Source organism: Monodelphis domestica, chromosome 1 (genome assembly GCF_027887165.1).
Source record: "Monodelphis domestica isolate mMonDom1 chromosome 1, mMonDom1.pri, whole genome shotgun sequence".
Classification (NCBI taxonomy): domain Eukaryota; kingdom Metazoa; phylum Chordata; class Mammalia; order Didelphimorphia; family Didelphidae; genus Monodelphis; species Monodelphis domestica.
Genome location: NC_077227.1, coordinates 74,440,057 through 74,459,730, shown reverse-complemented (window position 1 = coordinate 74,459,730; position 19,674 = coordinate 74,440,057). Strand labels below are relative to the sequence as shown.

The 19,674-nt window shown below is 37.2% G+C and overlaps 1 protein-coding gene across 2 annotated transcripts in view; it reads right to left on the bottom strand.

The window, feature by feature from the left end:
* Window positions 1–298: 298 nt before the first annotated feature.
* C1H10orf53 (chromosome 1 C10orf53 homolog) overlaps window positions 299–19,674 on the bottom strand; it is a 35,126-nt gene continuing 15,750 nt past the window's right edge. For both annotated transcript variants that reach the window (XM_007478624.3, XM_001372408.5), the window contains exons 2-3: window positions 4,958–5,077; window positions 299–2,568 (exon numbers count right to left, since the gene is read on the bottom strand). In XM_007478624.3, coding sequence (XP_007478686.1) covers window positions 2,504–2,568; window positions 4,958–5,077 — 185 coding nt within the window. In that variant the 3' untranslated portion in view covers window positions 299–2,503. The remainder of the gene's footprint in view (window positions 2,569–4,957; window positions 5,078–19,674) is intronic.

The following is a 19,674-nucleotide window of genomic DNA, read 5'->3' as shown; positions in this document are numbered from 1 at the left end:
AACTTTCCAATAGTCTGAAAATTCTTATATTATATTTCCTTGATATATTTTCCAGGTCAGTTGTTTTTGTAATAAGAAGTAAAATAAAAGTGACAAGCAATTGTTTAATTACATAGATTTAGAGTTGGTGGAATGACAGGATCAACTGAATATTGATGTTTGGAGGAAGGTTTCTAATGGGACCCTATAAAACTCTGCCCTTGACCCTGTTCAAATCAATGTGTTTATTAAACCCTAGGATAAAAATTTATAGATTGTATAAAATTGCATATGAAAACTAAAGAATTCTTTTGAGCCTTAATTTCTTCTACTATTAATCTTTTAGTCATATCTGACACTTCAGGAGCCCCTCTGAATTTTTTTTAAAGCAAAGATGCTATATTGGTTTGCTATTTCATTCTCCAGATAATTCTACAAATGAGAAAACAGAGAGAAACAGGGTTAAGTGACTTGTCCAGGGTCATGCAGCTAATCAATGTCAGAGGTCAAATTTGAACTCAGGAAGATGAGTCTTCCTGACTTCAGACCTGGCACTCTATGCACTATGGTGCCACCTACCTGCCCTATTGAAATGATTATGTATTTCCAGAGATTTCTAAAGTAATTTGAAGTCCATGAGCAAAATAGCACCCTAAAGGCATTCATTTCAGGTTTTAGTGCCTGATTCCAAAATGGTAAAAAACAAAAACCAAACTAACATTTTACACATGCTTAATTCCTACATTGACTATATGTCGAATTTTTGTTCATTCCACATTTGTTGCAAGATCATATTATGTTTCCTTTTCAGTATTCCCCTGCTTTGCTTTTAATAATGGCTCATAGCATACAATTTTCGTGTTTGAACTGATAGCTTAATTTTAGATAATTTTATATTTGTAATTCAATTATCTCAGGATCTCAGATTTGGAAGGCAAGGACATCAGAAGTTATCTAGTATGAACCATTCTTAAATAAGCAGATCCTCTCCAGTGACAGTAACCTTTGATTTCTTGAGCCCATTTTGCTTTTGGATAGTTCTAATTGTTAGGAAGCTTTTTTTTTTTTCCCTAATGAAGCCTAAATCTTCCTCTTGGCAATTTGTACCCATTTCTCCTAGTCCTTCTCTCTAGGGTCAAGCAGAAGAAGTCTTCCTTCCTTCCACTTGGTAGCTCTTTACAAACTTGAAACACAAATCATACTCTTCCAGAGTTGAAGTGGGAGTCTTCTTAGAAAAGTGAAGAGGTGGAATGCAGAGATATTGGCAGAGGTTCCCAAGCAAAAGTGACCTTGATTAAAGGAGCAAGTAAGCATTATAAGAAAGCCATTGAGAGTGAGGGCTTGCCCATTTTGCATTATGAACATATGCTAAATGTATTCCAGGAAGAAGACAGCTCCTCTGGCCAATGTTTTTCTGGAGCAAACTGGCTTCCATGAATTAGAATCAAGCAGTGGTTATTAGTGATGCATTTATACTTATTATTACATCCTTGCCATTTTCAGAACTTCCCTTTCAATCTGTGGGGTCTGATCAACCCTGGAGACCCCAAGTCCCAGTCACAAAAACATTTCTCTGAATTTCCCATCATATTCCATTAGACACTGAGCCTTATCAATTCTTCCTTCACATCTCTTATATTCACTTTTATCTTCTATTTCTGCTACCACAGCCCTAGTTTGCTCACTTATTACCTCATACTTAGACAATCATAAGAACCTTTCAGGTGACTCTGTCTCCAATTTCTCTCACTTTCAATATACTCTGCCCACCACCACCACTGAATCTGGGGTATACTCTCTATCCCATGAAATCTTCCTAAGGAACTACTCTGATCAGTTTTTTTCTTTTCCAACCTTCCTTATTACCTATCAAAAAAATTCCAAAGTCCCTTGCCAGCTTTTTAAGCCCCTTCACAACCAGACCCTAAATTAACTTTGTAGTAGTAAAAGGGGTGTCTCAGAATTCTGAGTTTTAGGATCTAGACTTTCAAAACACTAAATTCTAACTTAAAGAAATCTTTATTTTCCATCCTTGCCCAGTTCCATCCTTAGTAAAGAATGGATTTTTCATAGCTAAATGGTTTTTTTAAACAGCTAAATGTTTTTATTGAACGATGCTGTTGCTGTAATTAGACAGTATTTTATTATTCTCCTTCAGCTCAATGCTATAGTCGATAGTCTTGGCAGTCCATAATTGTAGCCATTCTCCCTACAGGTCAGGGTTGAGAGATGCTGCAAGAGGCATGGCGTTATTATTGTTATTATTGTTTGGGGTGCTAGATGGATGTGTTAGATGGATGCAATGGGTTTCCCAATAACCAGGTTTAAAATGTTTCATTGTTGCACCAAGTATCTGGTGCTCTTTTGCACAACCTTGGACTGTCCAGAGATAAGCTATACTCTACAAATCAACAAGGGCCAAGCCAGCTGTTTTCACCTTCACAGTCAAACTACCTGTTTCCTGCCATTGCAGGGGCTGGGAGTCATTCCAAGCCAAGACGGATGGGCAAATAAGGCTTTTTCATTAGTAGGCTTCTAGCACTGCTTTTCTGGCTTCTTCACACAGTGGATCTAATTTGCCATCCCCTCCTAGGGAAAAAAGATAGTTTTTGGTTGCTTAACTTTCCCCAAAGTCCAGTATTATCATTTGAAATATCTGACTTCTCTCAAAAAGAGATTTCCAAAAATTATCAGAAGAGTGAATCTGATGCTAACTAATCTTTAGTAGGGCCAAAAGTGAGACTGCTTAAATTTTCAATTCCACTTATGACAGCTGGAAAATAAGTCGATTCAGTCACAAGTAGACTTGGGACAGAATTTCTTTAGAGATAATCCCTGATCTGGAGTAAGCCTTTAAATCAAGTTTATAATAGACTATTTCTTAGAACGTTGCCTTTAATTATCCTAGCAAACCTTGTTATGCTTTTCAAACGAACCTATACCTTTGGAGGCCAGACACAGTTTAACAAAAGTTTATAGAATTCCTACTACATGCAAGGTCTTGAGCACTATGTTATGATGAGTGCTAAGGAGTATCCCAAGAGGCAGCCTGGCCTAGTACTAGTCTTGGAGTTCAAATACCTGAAGAAAGTCCCCAAATTTCCCTTCTCCTCCCCTTTCCCTGTCCATCCTGAATCTTCTCTTCCTCTGTCTTAAAGTTGTTACTAAGACATAAATTAAGGATTTAAAAAGAAAAGGAAAGACCAGCTTTCTTTTTTCCAAGAGTTATAACCCACTGGGTATATGTAAACTCCCTAAAATTAGGGATTTTCATTTTTTGTATTGTATCCCCAGGATCCAGCTCAGTGCCTAACACAAGACGCTTAACCAGTTCTTGATGATTAAATAGTAAGAGAGATTAAACATGCCCAGGAGAAACTATAAATGCAAACTAGAAAATGATTATTGCACAAGAGACATAAAGAAGATGGCATGAGAGTTCAAAGGACTAAATGACCAGGGTTTGGAGAAGGCTCTTCTGTCTTTTGGGTCTCCTAATTAGTCTCAACTTCTAGCCTCCCCTTTATCCAATCCGTCCTCCACACAACTATCAAAGTGATATTCGTAGGGAATAGATCTGGTCACATCACCTTCTGGTTCAATAAACTTCAATAGCTCCCTGTTACGTCTAAGCTCAAGTGTTAACTTTGGTTTGGCATTTAAAGCCCTTCACAGCCTGGCACCAGCCTGCTTTTCTAGACTTATTACTAGATCTTTTAGATATGAAGCTTATTACATTACTCCCCTCTGTATCCTCTAAGTTCCAGCCAAAGTAGCCTTCTTGTTCTTCACATGGATGACAATCATCTGCTATCACTGCGCCTATCACAGCAAAAGCTGTTGGTTCCTTCTGCCTGAGCTGTGCTCCTTGCTCTCTTCCCCTAACTTCCCTTCAAAATCCCTAATTTCCTTTAAAGCCCAGCCTACAAAAGGCCTTTCCCAAGAACCCCAGATACCCTCCACCATGGCCTTTCATTTATCATACCTATGTTGTGGATGCTTATTTTCTCACCTAAGAGTTCTCCTCACCAGGGAAGTCATGCAATATATAACCCAGTTCCTATATTTTGCATGTACTGATATGTACATATACAGCGGTCTCCTCCCCCATGGACTACTTGAAAGCAGGGCCTTGTTTCATTTTTACCTTTGTATCCCCAGTGCCTTGGACATTATAAATGCTTATTGATTGGTTGATTGATTGATTGGTTGATGACTAGGAGGCACTGTAGAGACAGCATTGAGCCTGGAGTCAAGAAAACTTGATTTCAAATCTGGTCTCAGTCATTTGCTAGCTGTGTGACTCTGGATAAATCACTTAACTACTGCCTGCCTCAATTTCCTTAACTATAAAATAGGAATACATAATCTATCTCATAGGGATAAAGAGAACTTATCTTCCAGGGCAGGGATGAGGATCCAATGAGTGCCAGGAACTTAGTAGGTGCTATAGAAATGTTAACTATAATATGCTTGATGGTGACCTTAAAGAGTACAAAACCTGAGAGGAGAGGAATGGAAATATAATAATAATCCTCTGAAGTTTTCAAGCAGAAAATGGAATTGTTTTTATAAAACAAATCATTAAAAAAAGCTCTTGCATTTCTATTATTCTGGAACAAATCATTAAACTACACAGGATATGGTAGAAAGAGACTTAGTTTGGAAGTCAAGAGACCATAGTATTCTAGTCCCAGCTCTGCCACTATTGACTCATTGGGTGAGCTTGAGCAAATGACCTCCCTTCTTAGAGTCCAGCTCCTGTTATGCTGTTTGGGAAGCCTGTAATGCATTATAACCACCATGTGTTGAGAATATGAAAAAAAGGACTTGAATTTAGCATTGTTTTAAAAATACTAAGCAACCCTTCACTTAAGCCCAAGTAAGAAACATTGGCATTATTTACATGTTAATAAATGGAAGCAATCTCCTTCAAAATGGAGAACAAGTTGTCTCAATGTCTCCTTTGAGAACTTACCAAAGTCCAATTCATCGATTTTGCACTGGAAAACGGTTTCACCATTGACTACAAGCTCTACGCAATTCCAGTCCTCTGTCTCCTGTAAAATGATTTGGTGTCCATCGTTTCTTAATACGGCTGAAAAAGAGGAAAAATGCATTAGGTGAAATGCAATCATTTCAAGTTATTGTGAATGACAAATTACGGAGTAGAAAGAGCCAAGGATGGAAGTAAGAGTTGAAAGACCCTGGCTTTTAGTTCTTAGGTGAATCACCAACTCTCTGGGCTTTAAAGTTGTTTCATCTCCAAAATAAGGCAGTTGGCTTCAATGATCTGATGGCCCCTGCCAGCTCTGGCATTCTATGAAAATAAGGTAATATATTTGTTTTGAAAACACCTCCATGCCCCCATACCCATACACATGTCAAAAAATAAATAGGCAAAACCAACTCCCCCAAACAAAACAACAAAAATTAAGGTTAATGTCCAATTCAGTTCACCTTATTCAAGGCTACGGAATACAAACTATGCTAGGCTCATACCTAAAATGATCATGAACATTCTTTAGCTGATGGCATTGCCTTGGATGATTATCTGGTTATGTCCTGTGGGTAAACTTTAATTCCCCAAATTGACAGTAGACTTTACCATCCATTCTCTTCCTCTTATCCTCAACACATATACAGAACACCTAGTTCCTGGCACCAAAATTAATAAAACTTGAATCCTAATAGAGTCCAAAGAAGCACCCCACAAAAGCCCTGTCTGAACCCAGCTTTAGGATGAGATTTGCTTTTTCTCCACTTATACCAAGCAGTTTCATAATAACTGTTGAAAAATGAGCTTTTATGAATGCTTTGACAGCTAAGAGCCTATTGGGGTTTCTTGTGCTTAGACTTACAAACCAACATTTTCACGTTTACCTTCAGACTTTATAATAGAGACGCTCTTTGTAATCAATTTATATTTTACCCTCCTAAAAATTGCCAGGATATGAAAATTAAGTTCTTTGGACTTTTCAGTACTATGTATTTTCTTGGAATTATCCCTCCTTTCTTGATATTTTCACTCTGAAACAGGAATGGGTATACTGGGGAAGATGACACTCCCATAACCACCATCAGCAACTCTCATTTGCCTTTGAAATCTTCAAGTCCCATTAATGAAAGAATAGTCACTTGGAGTTACACAACAGTAGGTGACAATGTTAACTAGAATCTCATTCTTTTGATATTTCTCCAATAGAGGACATTAACAGAAAAGGCTATTTTGAAGGAGGCTACAGAAATGTTGGCATTTGTAAGAGAAGAGAAGGGAATGGAAATATTTTGGTAAAACTAAGAGAATGAGTGCTGACTTGCTATCTCTCCTTCCTCTTTTAATTGCTGGCTAAGTGATGTCAGTTTAATTTATTCTTGACTTTCTTGTCTGAGATAAGACTCTTCAGTAAAACTGTTTCCAAGTTTTATTTTTATTTTTTAAGGTAAGAGGATAAATTACTTAAGAAAAACTTAAAGGGAAAAGGATCTATCTGCATAAAAATATCTATAGCAGTTTCTTTTGTGGTGGCAAAGAGAGAAGGTTAGGAGAGAGAATTTGAAACTCAACATTTTAAAAAATGTTTTTTTTTTACTTTACAATGTTAATTGGGGTAAAAATAAAAAGAGTATTAAAAACTCAATGTTAAAGTCAGAAGGAACTTAGAGATGATCTAGTTTAACCCTATTATTTTATGTAAAAGGAAAGAGCTTTAGAGAGGGAAAGTGACATTTATTTTTATTTTCTTCTCAATGTGTGTGTGATATGATTATATATATATGTATATAATATACTTACTCCTAATACAGTTTTCAAATTAATTATGTGCTTTTTTCCATTTTTCAATTAAAAATGACTAAATCTTAAATTTGGAAGTACCAGATATTGAATAGACTCTTAAGTCAATGGTGATGGTGACAACTGATCGAAAGGCTACATAAGGATGATTTTGCAACATTAGAAATGCTTTTCCTGACTCTGCTACCTTTTTTCAACCAAGCAAAATTAGCATTCGGATACAAATTCCATTTTATCTAGATACTTGGTTATATGTTCCTTGAAGGCAGGTCACTGTATCTTACTTAAACTTTATATCCACCCCAGCTCCTAAAATAGTGACCTGTACCTTACAGGTGCTTGCTTAAGGTTAGGATAGATGTGCTGTTTTCTTGGGAGAGTGAACTTCCAGGAAAAGAGACTCTCTCTATTAACACAGGTAAGAAGGCTGGCACTTTCTCTTCAACATAGAGTCTTAGAGAGTTGCCCAGGGCACCACCAGTTGCCTAGAGAACAACCCAGAGGCTGTGACTTGACTGGGGTCATCCACAGTCAATATGGGTTACAGAGTCAAAGTTAGCTATTCAGTTGGTCAATAAAGATTTATTAAGTGCCTTCTATGTGCCAGGCACTGTTCTAAGCACGGGGGACAAAAGGAGAAGCAAAAGGCAGTCCCTGCTCTCAAGGAACTCATAGTCTAATGGAGGAAACAACATGGAAACAACTATCTACAAATATGTTATACATAGAATAAACTGGAAATAATTAGCAGGGAAAAGGCATTAGAATCAAGAGGGGTTGGGAAAGACTTCCTATGGGGGGGTGTCTAAAGAACCTTAGGAAGCCACGAGGCAGAGATGAGAGGGGAGAAAGAGCATTCCAGGTATTGGGGACAGTCAGAGAGAATGACTGGAGTCAGGAGATAGAAAACAGTATGTCACTGGATTGCAGAATATGTGGGTGGGGATTAGGTGTAAGAAGTCTGGGAAGGTGTGTGTGTGTGTGTGTGTGTGTGTGTGTGTGTGTGTGTGTGTGCAGGTTATGAGAAAGAGAAGATTTTAAATTTGTTTGTAGAGCTGATAGGGGCCACTGGAGCTTAGTGAGTAAGGAGGGAACATGGCTGATTATGTACTTTAGGAAGATGCCTTTGGCAGCTGAGTGGAGGATGGAACAGACAGAGTAAGGAGACTTGAGGACCCATCAGCAGCTACTGAAATAGTCCAGGTGAGAAGTGATGAGGGCCTACACCACGGTAGGGGTAGTGCTCACCCTGCCATGATACTGTTTAAATACTCAATACGTATTATGTGATGCTATGTATTTGACCAAAAGGGACAGCATGTTCTTAAGGCCAAAGAAGTTGAGTTGGAGTTGTGGGATCTCAGAGTGGACAGACCACGGAGATTACTGTAACTTATACCAGAGCTACAAATCTTTGCCAAGTAGATATGCATACTTCCAGGGGCAAGGGACTCACTACTTGAATTGATTAAATTTGAATGTGAGTCATGAGAATTATATTCAGTTAGTCCTGATTCTATCACCAACTAAGAAAATCTAATGATCACAGTTTAGAGCTGGAAGGAATCTGAGAGGCCATCCATTCTAACTCTGTCATTAAACAGACTGAGGAAGCTGAGACCCAGGGAGATGAAGCTACTTGCCCAAGGTCACACAGGTAGTAAGTAACAAAGATAAGATTTAAACTTAGGTCCTCTGACTGCAAATCCAACATTCTATATTGTGCCACACTTCATGAGAGTACCAAGATGATTCTAGAGGTTATTTTGGACAATTATTTTTCTCTCCTTAAGATTTTTCATCTTTACAATGAGATGATAGTCCTCAAATAATATTTCACTTAGTATTCACTAGGAGTATGTTATGTTGGGTTCTATGACTCATAAATTAGTACTTTCTACTCTGCTAAATAATGATGATTCACTAAGACTTAAGAAGGTACTCTACATGATTAAACTGGAAAGAAAAGTCAAAAAGAGGCAGCTGTTTTTGTCCATTTAAAAAAATCTCCAAATTACATTTGATCTTGCTTTCAGAAAAGTAGACAAATATGTCAATTAATTGCATTTAATTACCGTGACAATTGCCCTGTCTAAATGCTGGTATGTGTCCACTTCATCTTTCTATCAGTTCAGCACAGCCAACTCCAACTGTGAAATATTTAATTGCAGAATTTTAATTTCATTTCAAAGAGGGAAACTTCAGAAAGTGACACAGCAAGGATTCCAATTAGCCAGAGTGCTCTCCTGGAGCATCCCGAGGCTGTATGATGTGGAGGTTTCATCAGGTATTTTCCATTGGATGGCCTCAAGGAGAACAAGAGCAAATTCTGAAAATTGGATGTATTTTTAAAAAGAAGCATGGCCTCCATACCCTTTGACTCTGAAATTCCACTGCTAGGAATATACTGCAAGGAGGAAATTTTCAAAAAACAAAGGCTCCATATACTCTAAAATGTTTATAGCACTGTGTATGTGTGCGTGTGTGTGCGTGTGTGTGCGTGTGTGTGTGCGTGTGTGTGTGTGTGTGTGTGTGTGTGAGCAAAGTAAATGATCATAGATTGGGGAATGTTAAACACTGTGGTAAATAAAATTGAAATATTACTGTCTTGTAAGAAATAAGCAAACGTGTTGAAAACAGAGAAGCATGAAAAGACTTATAGGAATTTATGCAAAACCAAGTGAATAGTAAGGAAAACAATATATAAGTCAAGGAAATGAGCTTTTATTAAATGCTTTCTGTAAGGCATTGTCCTAAGCACAGATAGATATAGATATACACATACATATATGTATATAAATTGGGGATAATCTCAGAAAGAAGGAACTAGGATTACAGGGAATCAGAAAAGGCTCCTTGCACAAGGTGATATTTTAGCTAGGACACAAAGGAAACTAGGGAAGCCAGAAGAAAGAGATGAGGAAGGAGAGAATTCCAGGCATGGAGGAGAGTCAGAGAAAATGACTAGAATCAGGAGATGGAGTGTCTTGTTTGAGGAAAAGCAAGGAGGCCAGTATCACTGAATCACAGAGTTCATAGAGGAGATTAAGTTGTTTATAAGGATAAAAAGGTAGGAAGGGGCTAGGTTATGAAGACCAAACAGAAGATTCTCTGTTTCATCCTGGAGGTAATGGGAAAGCACTGGGGGGGAGAGAATGGCATATTCAGATGAGATATAGGAAGATCAATTTGTCAGCTGAGTGGGGGATGGACTGGAATGAGGAGAGACTTGTGGCAGGAAGGCGAACTAGCAGGCTACTACAATGTCTAGGTGTGATGTGATGAGGGTGTGAACTAGGGTGGTGTGAGTGTCAGAGGAGAGAAGGGGCATATATGAAAAATGTTTTGAAGGCAGAATCAACAAGAAGACAGAAATAGATTGGCTATAGGGGGTGAAAGAGAAAGAAGGTGAGGAAGACACCTAAATTGTGAACTTGGCTGACTAGAAGGACACAGAATTCCTCCATGGAGAAATGCTCAGAGACGAAGAGAAGAAAGCACAAAGATGAGAGTTGTCCGGAAAGATAGTCATGGGACCAGCATCATTCTTGGAAGTAGGGGGCTAGGAGGATGACCTTGACAGCCTCTGTAAAGGGAACAGAATAGAATCTATAAATGAGAGAGTGCTGGCGTACATAGTAAAAGAGGACAGTACCAGCACTAAGTTCTAGGTACACCCCAAACCTGAGCACAAGGCCTTTCACTAGATGGTCTTATGCTTTGGGAACAGTAATTCTTCACACAGTGAAGCAGGAACAGAGGCATGTGAGTCCAGGTTCCTCCCCATCCTTGACTTCTAGTGTGGAATACGGAGCCCCAGTATCTCCTAAGGTGCTTGTGTCATATCCACCTCCCAACAGTGTCTGCCTGAGCTAAAGGCCTGCTCAGCAAAGATGTAATGACAAGCAGAGTTCTCAGATTTGTTGGGCTCTATCTGCCAGCCTTCTCCAGACTTTTCTTACTCATCAGATCCTCAGAAATGATCACATAGGAACTAGCTGATCCCAGATATACTCTGAAGCCCCATTCTGAATTTGTTGTGAACATTATCATCCCATTAATGGGATATTCTCTCAGCTCTGGTATGAGAGCTTTGGGCTTTTGGAACAACAATGACTCACCCCTTCCCAATAGCTCCCTGGCATCCTGTAGCAGCTCAACATTGGGTTTGTAGCTTGAGTCCTACAGCTGCAGCTCTAGCATGATTTCCTGAAAGGTCTGGATATGTTGGGATATTCTGTTCTTGCTGGTCCTTTGCACTTTCTTCAGACTTCCCAGACATCAAAATTTTTCCTCTCTCAGGAAGTAGTACAACAAGTAATATTCTCCTGTAATCATCCCAATCCATTCAGCTAAAGGTCTCTTCACCTTCTTTTCCTTTTGAGAGATGTTTCTTGTCTTCCTCAAAATCCTTCCCTAAGTGACCCAGAGACTTCTAGGGATTTTCCCTGGAAGAGTGAGCAGCCTTTTCTACCTAAGAGTTTGTGAGCCCCATTTTCTGGCATTTGGCAACAGGGCACACAGAGTAATGTCTGGTCCTTCTCACAAAAGAACTCAATTTCTTCCTTGTGAGTGGGACACTGGCTCTGTCCTTTAGTATCCTGTAAATGGAGGAAGCTGAGCTTCTTGCCAATGTCAGTCATGTTTTCCAGGATCACATTGAGTGCTGGGAATTTTCTGATCAGAGAAACTTGCTTGCATTGAGGACAAGAGAAAGCTGTGGCTTCAACTCTCCAACTCCAGGAGAGACATGCTCGGCAAAAGTTGTGTTCACAGTCTATGGTGACTAGTTAAGAAAAGTAGGTTTTATAAGATGACACAGCTGGTTTTGCTCTGTAGTTTCTGGATCATTTCCATAAAAGAGCCCATTTTTCTCTTTTTGGAGCTTCTTTCTTTCAGTGACTGAGAACAAGTGATGTTCAGTTTCACTCAAAGAAATGTTTCAAACAGAATGATCATCTTTTATAGAATGTAGCACCATTCCTTTAGTGTCTTCCAGATAAAGTGAATTCATTTTTCCTTGAATCCTTAAGTTAAACAAGTTACCACTTGCTAGTTGCAGCAAACCTGAAGCCCCTAAAGGTCACACTTCTGGTCAACTCTGTGGACTGACAGGTTGGAGATGCCGAGCCTCACTGAGAGTTTAGACTTTCTAGTAAGGGTCTCAGTCTTGCTTGAAATAGAATGCCCTTCTTTACATGTTTCTTTACAAAGGGTTGATAGCATATTGAATAGAGAACTAGACTTGGAATCAGCACACAGTGATGATTTCTGTCTTGGAAGCTTCTTAGCTTTGTGGTTTTTCTCTTTACTTCTCAACTGGCTGTACTACATTAGGACTTCTCTTGATTGAGTTCTCTCTCCCCTATGTCCTCTATTTAGAGTTTTGGAACACCAGTCACTCTCCTGGCTCAATTCCCATCTAATTGAACCCTCCTTCTCAGTCTCTTTTAATGTATGCTCATCCAAAACATGCCCTCATGAATATGGAAGGTGCCCTTCAGGTTTCTGTCCTGGGCCCTATTTTCTCTCTATACTACTTTCTTTGATGATCTTATCAATTCCCCTGAATTTAATGATCATCTCTATGCTGATGATTCTCAAATATCTTTTAAAAATTAAAAAAAAATTCCAAGGGCAAGTAGGTGCCTTGGTGGTTCAAGAGCCAAGCTAGAGTTAGGAGATCCTGAGTTCAAATCTGACCTCAGACATTTCCTAGCTGTGTGATGCTAGGCAAGTCACTTAACCCCAATTGCCTAGCCCTTACCAATATACAATATTGATTCCAAGACAAAATGTGTGGTTTTAAAATACATCTTCATTGTAAAGTGCTTTACAAACTTGAAAGATATGTTATAGATGCTAGTTATTATTATCATTAATTCTATATTTTAGCAAAATTAGACTTTTTATGTCCTCTAATCTTTTTTTAAAGCATTACTTTCTGTCTTATAAATGATATTAAGTATTGGTTTCAAGGGAGAAGAATAGTAAGGGCTAGGCAAGAGGGGTAAAGTGACTTGCCTAAGTGACTTGATCCTCTCTTTTTTCCTACCTCCTGACTCCAGGTCTGGTGCTCTAATTACTGGATTACCTAGTGTAGCAATGAAATTTTGCAAAGCTGATTGACAGCCCTCAAACCAAGATTCTACAGAGCTGGCTGGGTCAGGATTCTAAGACAACTGAGGGGGAGCTGACAACTGTCTCTCTCAAGCTCGGATTCAGACAGAGGCTGGGTGACAAGGTATCTCCTTGAAGAAATCATCTTTGAAGCTTCCTGATTTGGATTATCCTCAAGGAAAAGTTGAGTGTGAGTTCCCCTTTCACACTGGTAGGGTGTGAACTTCCTCCCTTCCTGGATCTTGTAAGGACCCTACATCTGGATTCTTTAGTCTGACCATACCAAAGATTCTGGAGTTTGTGAGAATCTGGGCCCATTTTGGACTTTATCTTTTATTTACCATTTAGTTAGTTACATTAAGCTTAGATTAGAAACCTTGGTGTGTTAAACTCTGGGTGGTTAAAGATAAGCCACTCTCTGATTCCCCTTATCCCTTATTTGGTTTAATAAACCCCTTTTTTATATATTTTGTTAGCGTGATCCATCTGCTAACATTTCCTTTCCCTTTCCCTCCTAAATCTCCTTATTTCATTTGGCCAAGCCAGCTAGGAGTAGATAGACAGTTAAGGGGCTAACTGGAAGATTCCATTTTCACTCCCAGCATTTGGTACCTTCCGGGGTTGTGGGGGGTGGGGTGGGGGTGGCAATGGAATTCTGTGACTCTGGCTGAACTCTGAGGGGTATTTAAACTTTAAAGGAAAAAAAAAGCACATGTGCTAGGGCAGCCATTTTGACTTTTTTGTTGATTTTTTTGGAAAATTTTTGTGTGTTCTGTACTTTACTCTTTATATACATATAAATAAAGCAAAGTAGATATTCATACATCATATCCAGTGTCATATAGTGGGTATATGTTGAATGTGAACATATTATCAGGGAACATGATAAATGATTTATTCTATCTGTTGTGGGAGTGTATTTTACACATCCCTTACATAATTTTTCATTTATTTCCTTAATGTTGTTATGTAATGCTTAGATATTAATGGATGAAAACCTTTATGTGTTTGACCATGCAAACTATATTGTCATTTGTGCCTTTGATGTGTATATGTTTCTTTGTGGTGTATAAGTGGAAATTTGTGGTGATAGGTATTAAATCAGTTGTGTTGTGGATTTCTAAGGACTCAGAGTTGAAGCAAATAATTATAATTATGAAGGAAAAGATAGAGGCAATGGAGATGTGCATGAAAGAAAGAATGATTGTAGTAAATGATTTTGAAAATGATTTAAAGAATAATGATGGGAAACTTAAGAATTTAACTAGATTACAATGTGAAGAGGCAGAATGCAATAAAAATCAGGCATCTCTATTTCCATTAAGGGATATCCTTGTAACTGATGATAAAATATACAAAGTAAAGACACACCAATTGTTTACACCAGAGAATTTAGAATCGATTAAAGGTAGAACTACATCATTTACAGAAGAACCAAACAAGGTTATAAGGGAATTTCAAAGGACTATATAGACCTCTTTGATCCCAATTATGGTGATTTTTATTTATTAATGAAAGAACTATTGACAAAAAGAGAAAGAAATAAGTTTAATTGATGAGACAGGAAATGATCTATTATTGATCCCATGGCTAGAAACTTTTCAAAATTTGGATATAAATAATAAAGATGATTATGAACTGATGAAAGAGGCCAGAAATTCAGCAATGGATGTCATGAAGAGGCACACAAAAAGACCAAATGCCTGGTATAAATTTGAAAATATCAAACAAAAAATTAATGAAACACCTACAAACTTTCTGGAAAGAATCATGGATGCAACTGAAATCTTTTTAGGCCTTGATGTTTTAGGGGAAGGAATAATTACCCATGTTAAGATAATTTTTGTGAAAAATGTAATCCCTAAAATCAACTCATTTTTTAAGAAATAATTGCCCTGATTGGGAGGAAATGGGACTAGAGGAATTGAGAAGAAAAGTAATGTATTTTGTATATTGATAATGAGGACAAATATGATGAAAGAGATAATGTAATAGAAGATTTAAAAAAGAAATTGAGGGATGCAGAAAATAAAGCTAGGGACAGCAAAATAAAGGAAGTGAAGGCTGTGGCAGCTCTAAGATCTGTGCAACCTAGCAACCAATATAAGCTTAGGGAAAGGAGATCTGGTGCAATCATTTCTTGTGCAATTGTATTGCCCATTTTGTAAAGGAATGAAGGTTTAGAGGGCAATTTTTCCAGACAATTAAATAGAAACAGAGGGTACAACAGACAGAATAATTGGAATAATAATAATAATAATAATAATAATAATTGGAACAATTGTCAAAAGAGAAATAATGCTAACGCATGCCAAAATGCTTGCTGTCAGGGGGCTTAAACACCAGATTTAAATACTATGCAGGAGTGGGTTAAATTTGGAGCAAGGCCTAAATATAGTCAAGTAGTTAAGGGTGATCAGAACAAAGGGGCATGTTTGTTATAAAGATGTACCCAGAGTTCTTCTGTATTTGAACAATCAAGGGAAAATGGTGATGATGATAAGGTTAATGAAGTTATAAATGATTTGATTGAAACAAAGGATAATGTAATTAGTGTTAATAATTGTGGGGAAAAGAATATTGAAATGTAAAATTAGTGGACAATTCTAGTGATTGTGAAATAATGGAAAATAGTGAAGAATGTAAATTGGATAAAGATAATGTGATTGTAAATGAGAGCAATGACACCAAGGTAGAGATTATAAGAACCAATGAGTGTATAGAAGTAGTAGATCTAGTGGATATGCCTAGGATGGATTTGAAAGACACTCCTATTGAAAATCTAGACTTGGTGTTATTCTTCTTACTTGTGATGGAATTCAATGTACAGGTGCTATAGTGGTCACAGAATTTGAGACACTGTGGTATGGGTCATTACCTAGTTGGTCACACTGAAGCAAGCATGTCTTCTAGTCTAGCTGATGGTAAAAGTGCAAATATTTTTATAGACTCATGTTATGCATTTTCTGTATGTCATGCTACAGGGAAGATCTGGAAACAATGAGGTTTTATTACTATATCAGGAAAACCAATTGCTCATGCAGAAATAATAACTGAGTTGTTGGATACTATCCAAAAACCTAAACAGCCAGTGGTGATCCATTGTAGAAGTCATACTTCTGGAAGAGATTCAGTTTCTAAAGGAAATCATAGAGCTGATATCACTGCAAAATTTGCAGCCAGGAATGCTCCAATGTATATAATGAATTTGTTAACTATTGAGCCTGATGATTTAGAAAGAGCTTATGTAGACTCAGAAATTGAGAAGTGGAAAGAGACATTTGGGATAAGGAAAGAACATGGAACATGGGTTGCAGACACTGGAAAACTGCTGTTACCAAAGGATTTGTGTACCTATTTGTGTCAAGCCATTCACACAAAAGGTTATTTTAGTACTCAAGCTGTAGTAGACTCTGTAAAAAGGCAATGGGTAGCACTGGGAATAAATACTGTTGCAAATAAGATCTGTTCAAGTTGTTCTGTTTGCCAAAAATTCAATCAAGGTACATTCAGAAAGAAAGATTTGTGTGGTAGACTTTTAGCATATTGTCCATTTGAGAGTTTGCAAATTGATTACATCAGAATGCCAAAATCTGGGAAATACAAGTTTTGTCTCGTAATTGTGAATAGGTTAACAAAATGGCCTGAAGCTTTTCCATCCAATACAAATACAGCTAACTTTGTGGTAAAAGTGTTGATTAAGGAAATTATTCCTAGGTTTAGTGTACCACTTGCCATAGACTCTGATAAAGGATCTCATTTCACCCAAAATATCCTGAAAAGAGTCTATGAGAATCTAGGAATAACACCTAAATAGCAGGTTCCTTATCACCCACAAAGTTCAGGTCAAGCGGAGCATGTGAATAGGGAACTCAAGACTATGATGGGGAAGATCTGTGCTGAAACTCATCTAAAATGGCCAGATATTCTTCCCATAGCTTTGTTTTACTTATTACAAGACCAAGGGGAGATTTACATTCATCATCTTATGAAATGCTCTTTGTACATGCTCCATTGCAGGCAAAAGCTTGTAAGACAGTGTATACATCTCTCTCAGGAGGAGATTATCAACTTGCTTCATATTTAAGTGCATTACAACAATGGCTTAGAGCACTGCATGATATGGGAGTATTGATCCAATCTGGATTATTCTCTTCATAATTCTTAACCAGGTGAATATGGTATATGTAAAAAATTTTGCTAAAACATCAGCAACACAAGAGAGTTGGGTAGGTCCTTATATAACTGTGTTGGTTTCACCTTCATCAGTAAAAGTATTAGGTAGAGATTCATGGTGTATCATTGTTCACATATTAAATTAGCTCATGGAAGTAATAATGAAAATGTACAAATCGTTGAAGAACACAATGAAGAAGAATAAATCGTGGAAAGCTGAGATTCATTAGGCAAATAGAGTCTGCAATAAGGAGAGGCCCATTCCAGTGGAAGAGGACATTCAGATGGAAGAGGACACTACAGTTGTAGAGGAGAATTCAAATAATTGATTGAAATTGTTAAAAGATTGGAAGGACTTATAAATATTAAGATAAAGACTTTGAAGAAAATTTTCAGTGAAGAGGATCAAATAATTAATAGACTAATGGGTTTAAGAAATTTGGGGTAATATAATATAAAACAACAACATAACATATATTCACATAAGCAATCAACAATACATTTTACTACCATGGATTTTGGAGAGGAAGAATTCTGCAAACAAGTTAAGAGAAGGAATAAGCTGAGGTAATGGTAAGTATATTGCATGCAACAGTAACACAACACTTATACAACAGTAACACTGACATAACACTAACAAAACAACATAACAGCATGATTAACAACATAACAAAAACATATATACACAAAAACTTAAATATGGTTAGGTTACATTGAATCACTAGTTGAATAGGTGAAACAATGTATAGCTAGGATACAAACAATGTTATAATTAGTTATAAAGTAGTTAGTTACTAACAAATACTAGTTAGCTACTTAGTTTAGGGTAGTAATAGTATAAAATGTAGTATAGGAATATAGGTAGATAGGAGATTTTATTAAGATAGAGCTATAGTTAGATAGGATTAGAGTTTAATATTGATAAGATGAAGTAAGATACTGACTTACACTACAAAATACATTGCAACATATATAACAACATACATTACATAATATATATGGCATATAACCTCACACATCACACACAATTGTAAATTCATATGTAAATATATGCAAATAACGTGTATTATAGGTAGGATTGTAAAATTAATTGTATCACATTATATACATATATGTAACATGTATAAATATGAAATGTATGGCACACATATAAATAGCATGGGTTATATGTATATATGTAAATTTATATAAATAGATCACTTATGTTTAATTTATCTATTGTTAAATGTATTTTGCATAAGTGAGTTTGATGGTTTGGTTTAATTTTTTGTAAAACATACAATGTTGTGTTTATTGTATTTTTCAAAAATTTTTCTTTAAGTTTGATGTTTATGCATTACAATAGTAGAATGTTCTGTATTAGTTGATAAGAGTAGTATCTTATAATTTTAATGTTTTACATGTATTTGCATTTGCATTTTGATGTTATTTACTTCTTATACTTTTGCATATGTTTGATCTGTATTTTGAAATTTGTAATTGTTCATTATTTAATTCCTCTTTTTCCAGAGAGGCTGGGTGTCAAGGAGTCTCCCTAAAGAAATAATCTTTGAAGCTGCCTTGGATTATCCTTAAGGAAAGGTTGAGTGTGAATTCCCCTTTCACATTGGTGGACAGATGTGAGTAGGGTGTGAACTTCCTCCCTTCCTGGATCTTATAAGGACCCTACATCTGGATCTTCAGTCTGACCATACCAAGGACTCTGGAGTTTGTGAGAATCTGGGCCCCTTTTGGACTTTTATTTTATCTTTTATTTACCACTTAGTTGGTTACATTAAGCTTAGATTAGAAGCCTTTGTGTGTTAAACTCTGGGTGGTTAGAGATAAATCACTCCATGATTCCCCTTATCCCTGTTTGGTTTAATAAACCCCTTTTATATATATTTTGTTAGTGTGATCTATCTGTTAACCTTTCCTTTCCCTTTCCCTCCTAAAATCTCCTTATTACACACTAGTTACCTCATAATATAGTCTTCTTGTTTTTAAATCCTTGTCTTCTATCTTAGAATTAATACTAGGTATTGGTTCCAAGTCAAAAGAATGATAAGGGCTAGACAATGGGGGTTAAGTGACTTCCCCAGGATCACATAGCTAGGAAATGTCTGAGGTCAAATTTGAACCCAGCACCTCACATCTCCAGGCCTAGCTCTCTATTCACTGAGCCATCTAGTTGCCCATGTCCTCCATTCTTATCCTGCCCTTCCTGCTAATCTCCATGGTTTTGTGCATGCTCTCTCTGTGAGCCCCATCTCTACCCATGAAGGTCTCTCCTGTACTTTATGATTCAATTCAAGTGCCATCTCCTCCAAGAAGCCTTTCTTGATCTCTTATCGCTTATCATTATCGTTACCCCTTCAAACTAGTCACAGTACATTGACTAGAACTTCCCTTTGGGCTCTTCACCCTCCCCTAGCATCACAGTTATTTTTATATATGTCACTCCATCCCCCACCCCAAACCCACCCTCATCCTCCATTGCACCATAAGATACTTTCTTTGATGTATCTGTCTTTGTACCCTGAGCATCCAAACACAGTATTTTGTGCACTGTTAATTGCTTAACAAATGTTTGTTGAAGTAGATTCTATTTTTTTTTAACTTCC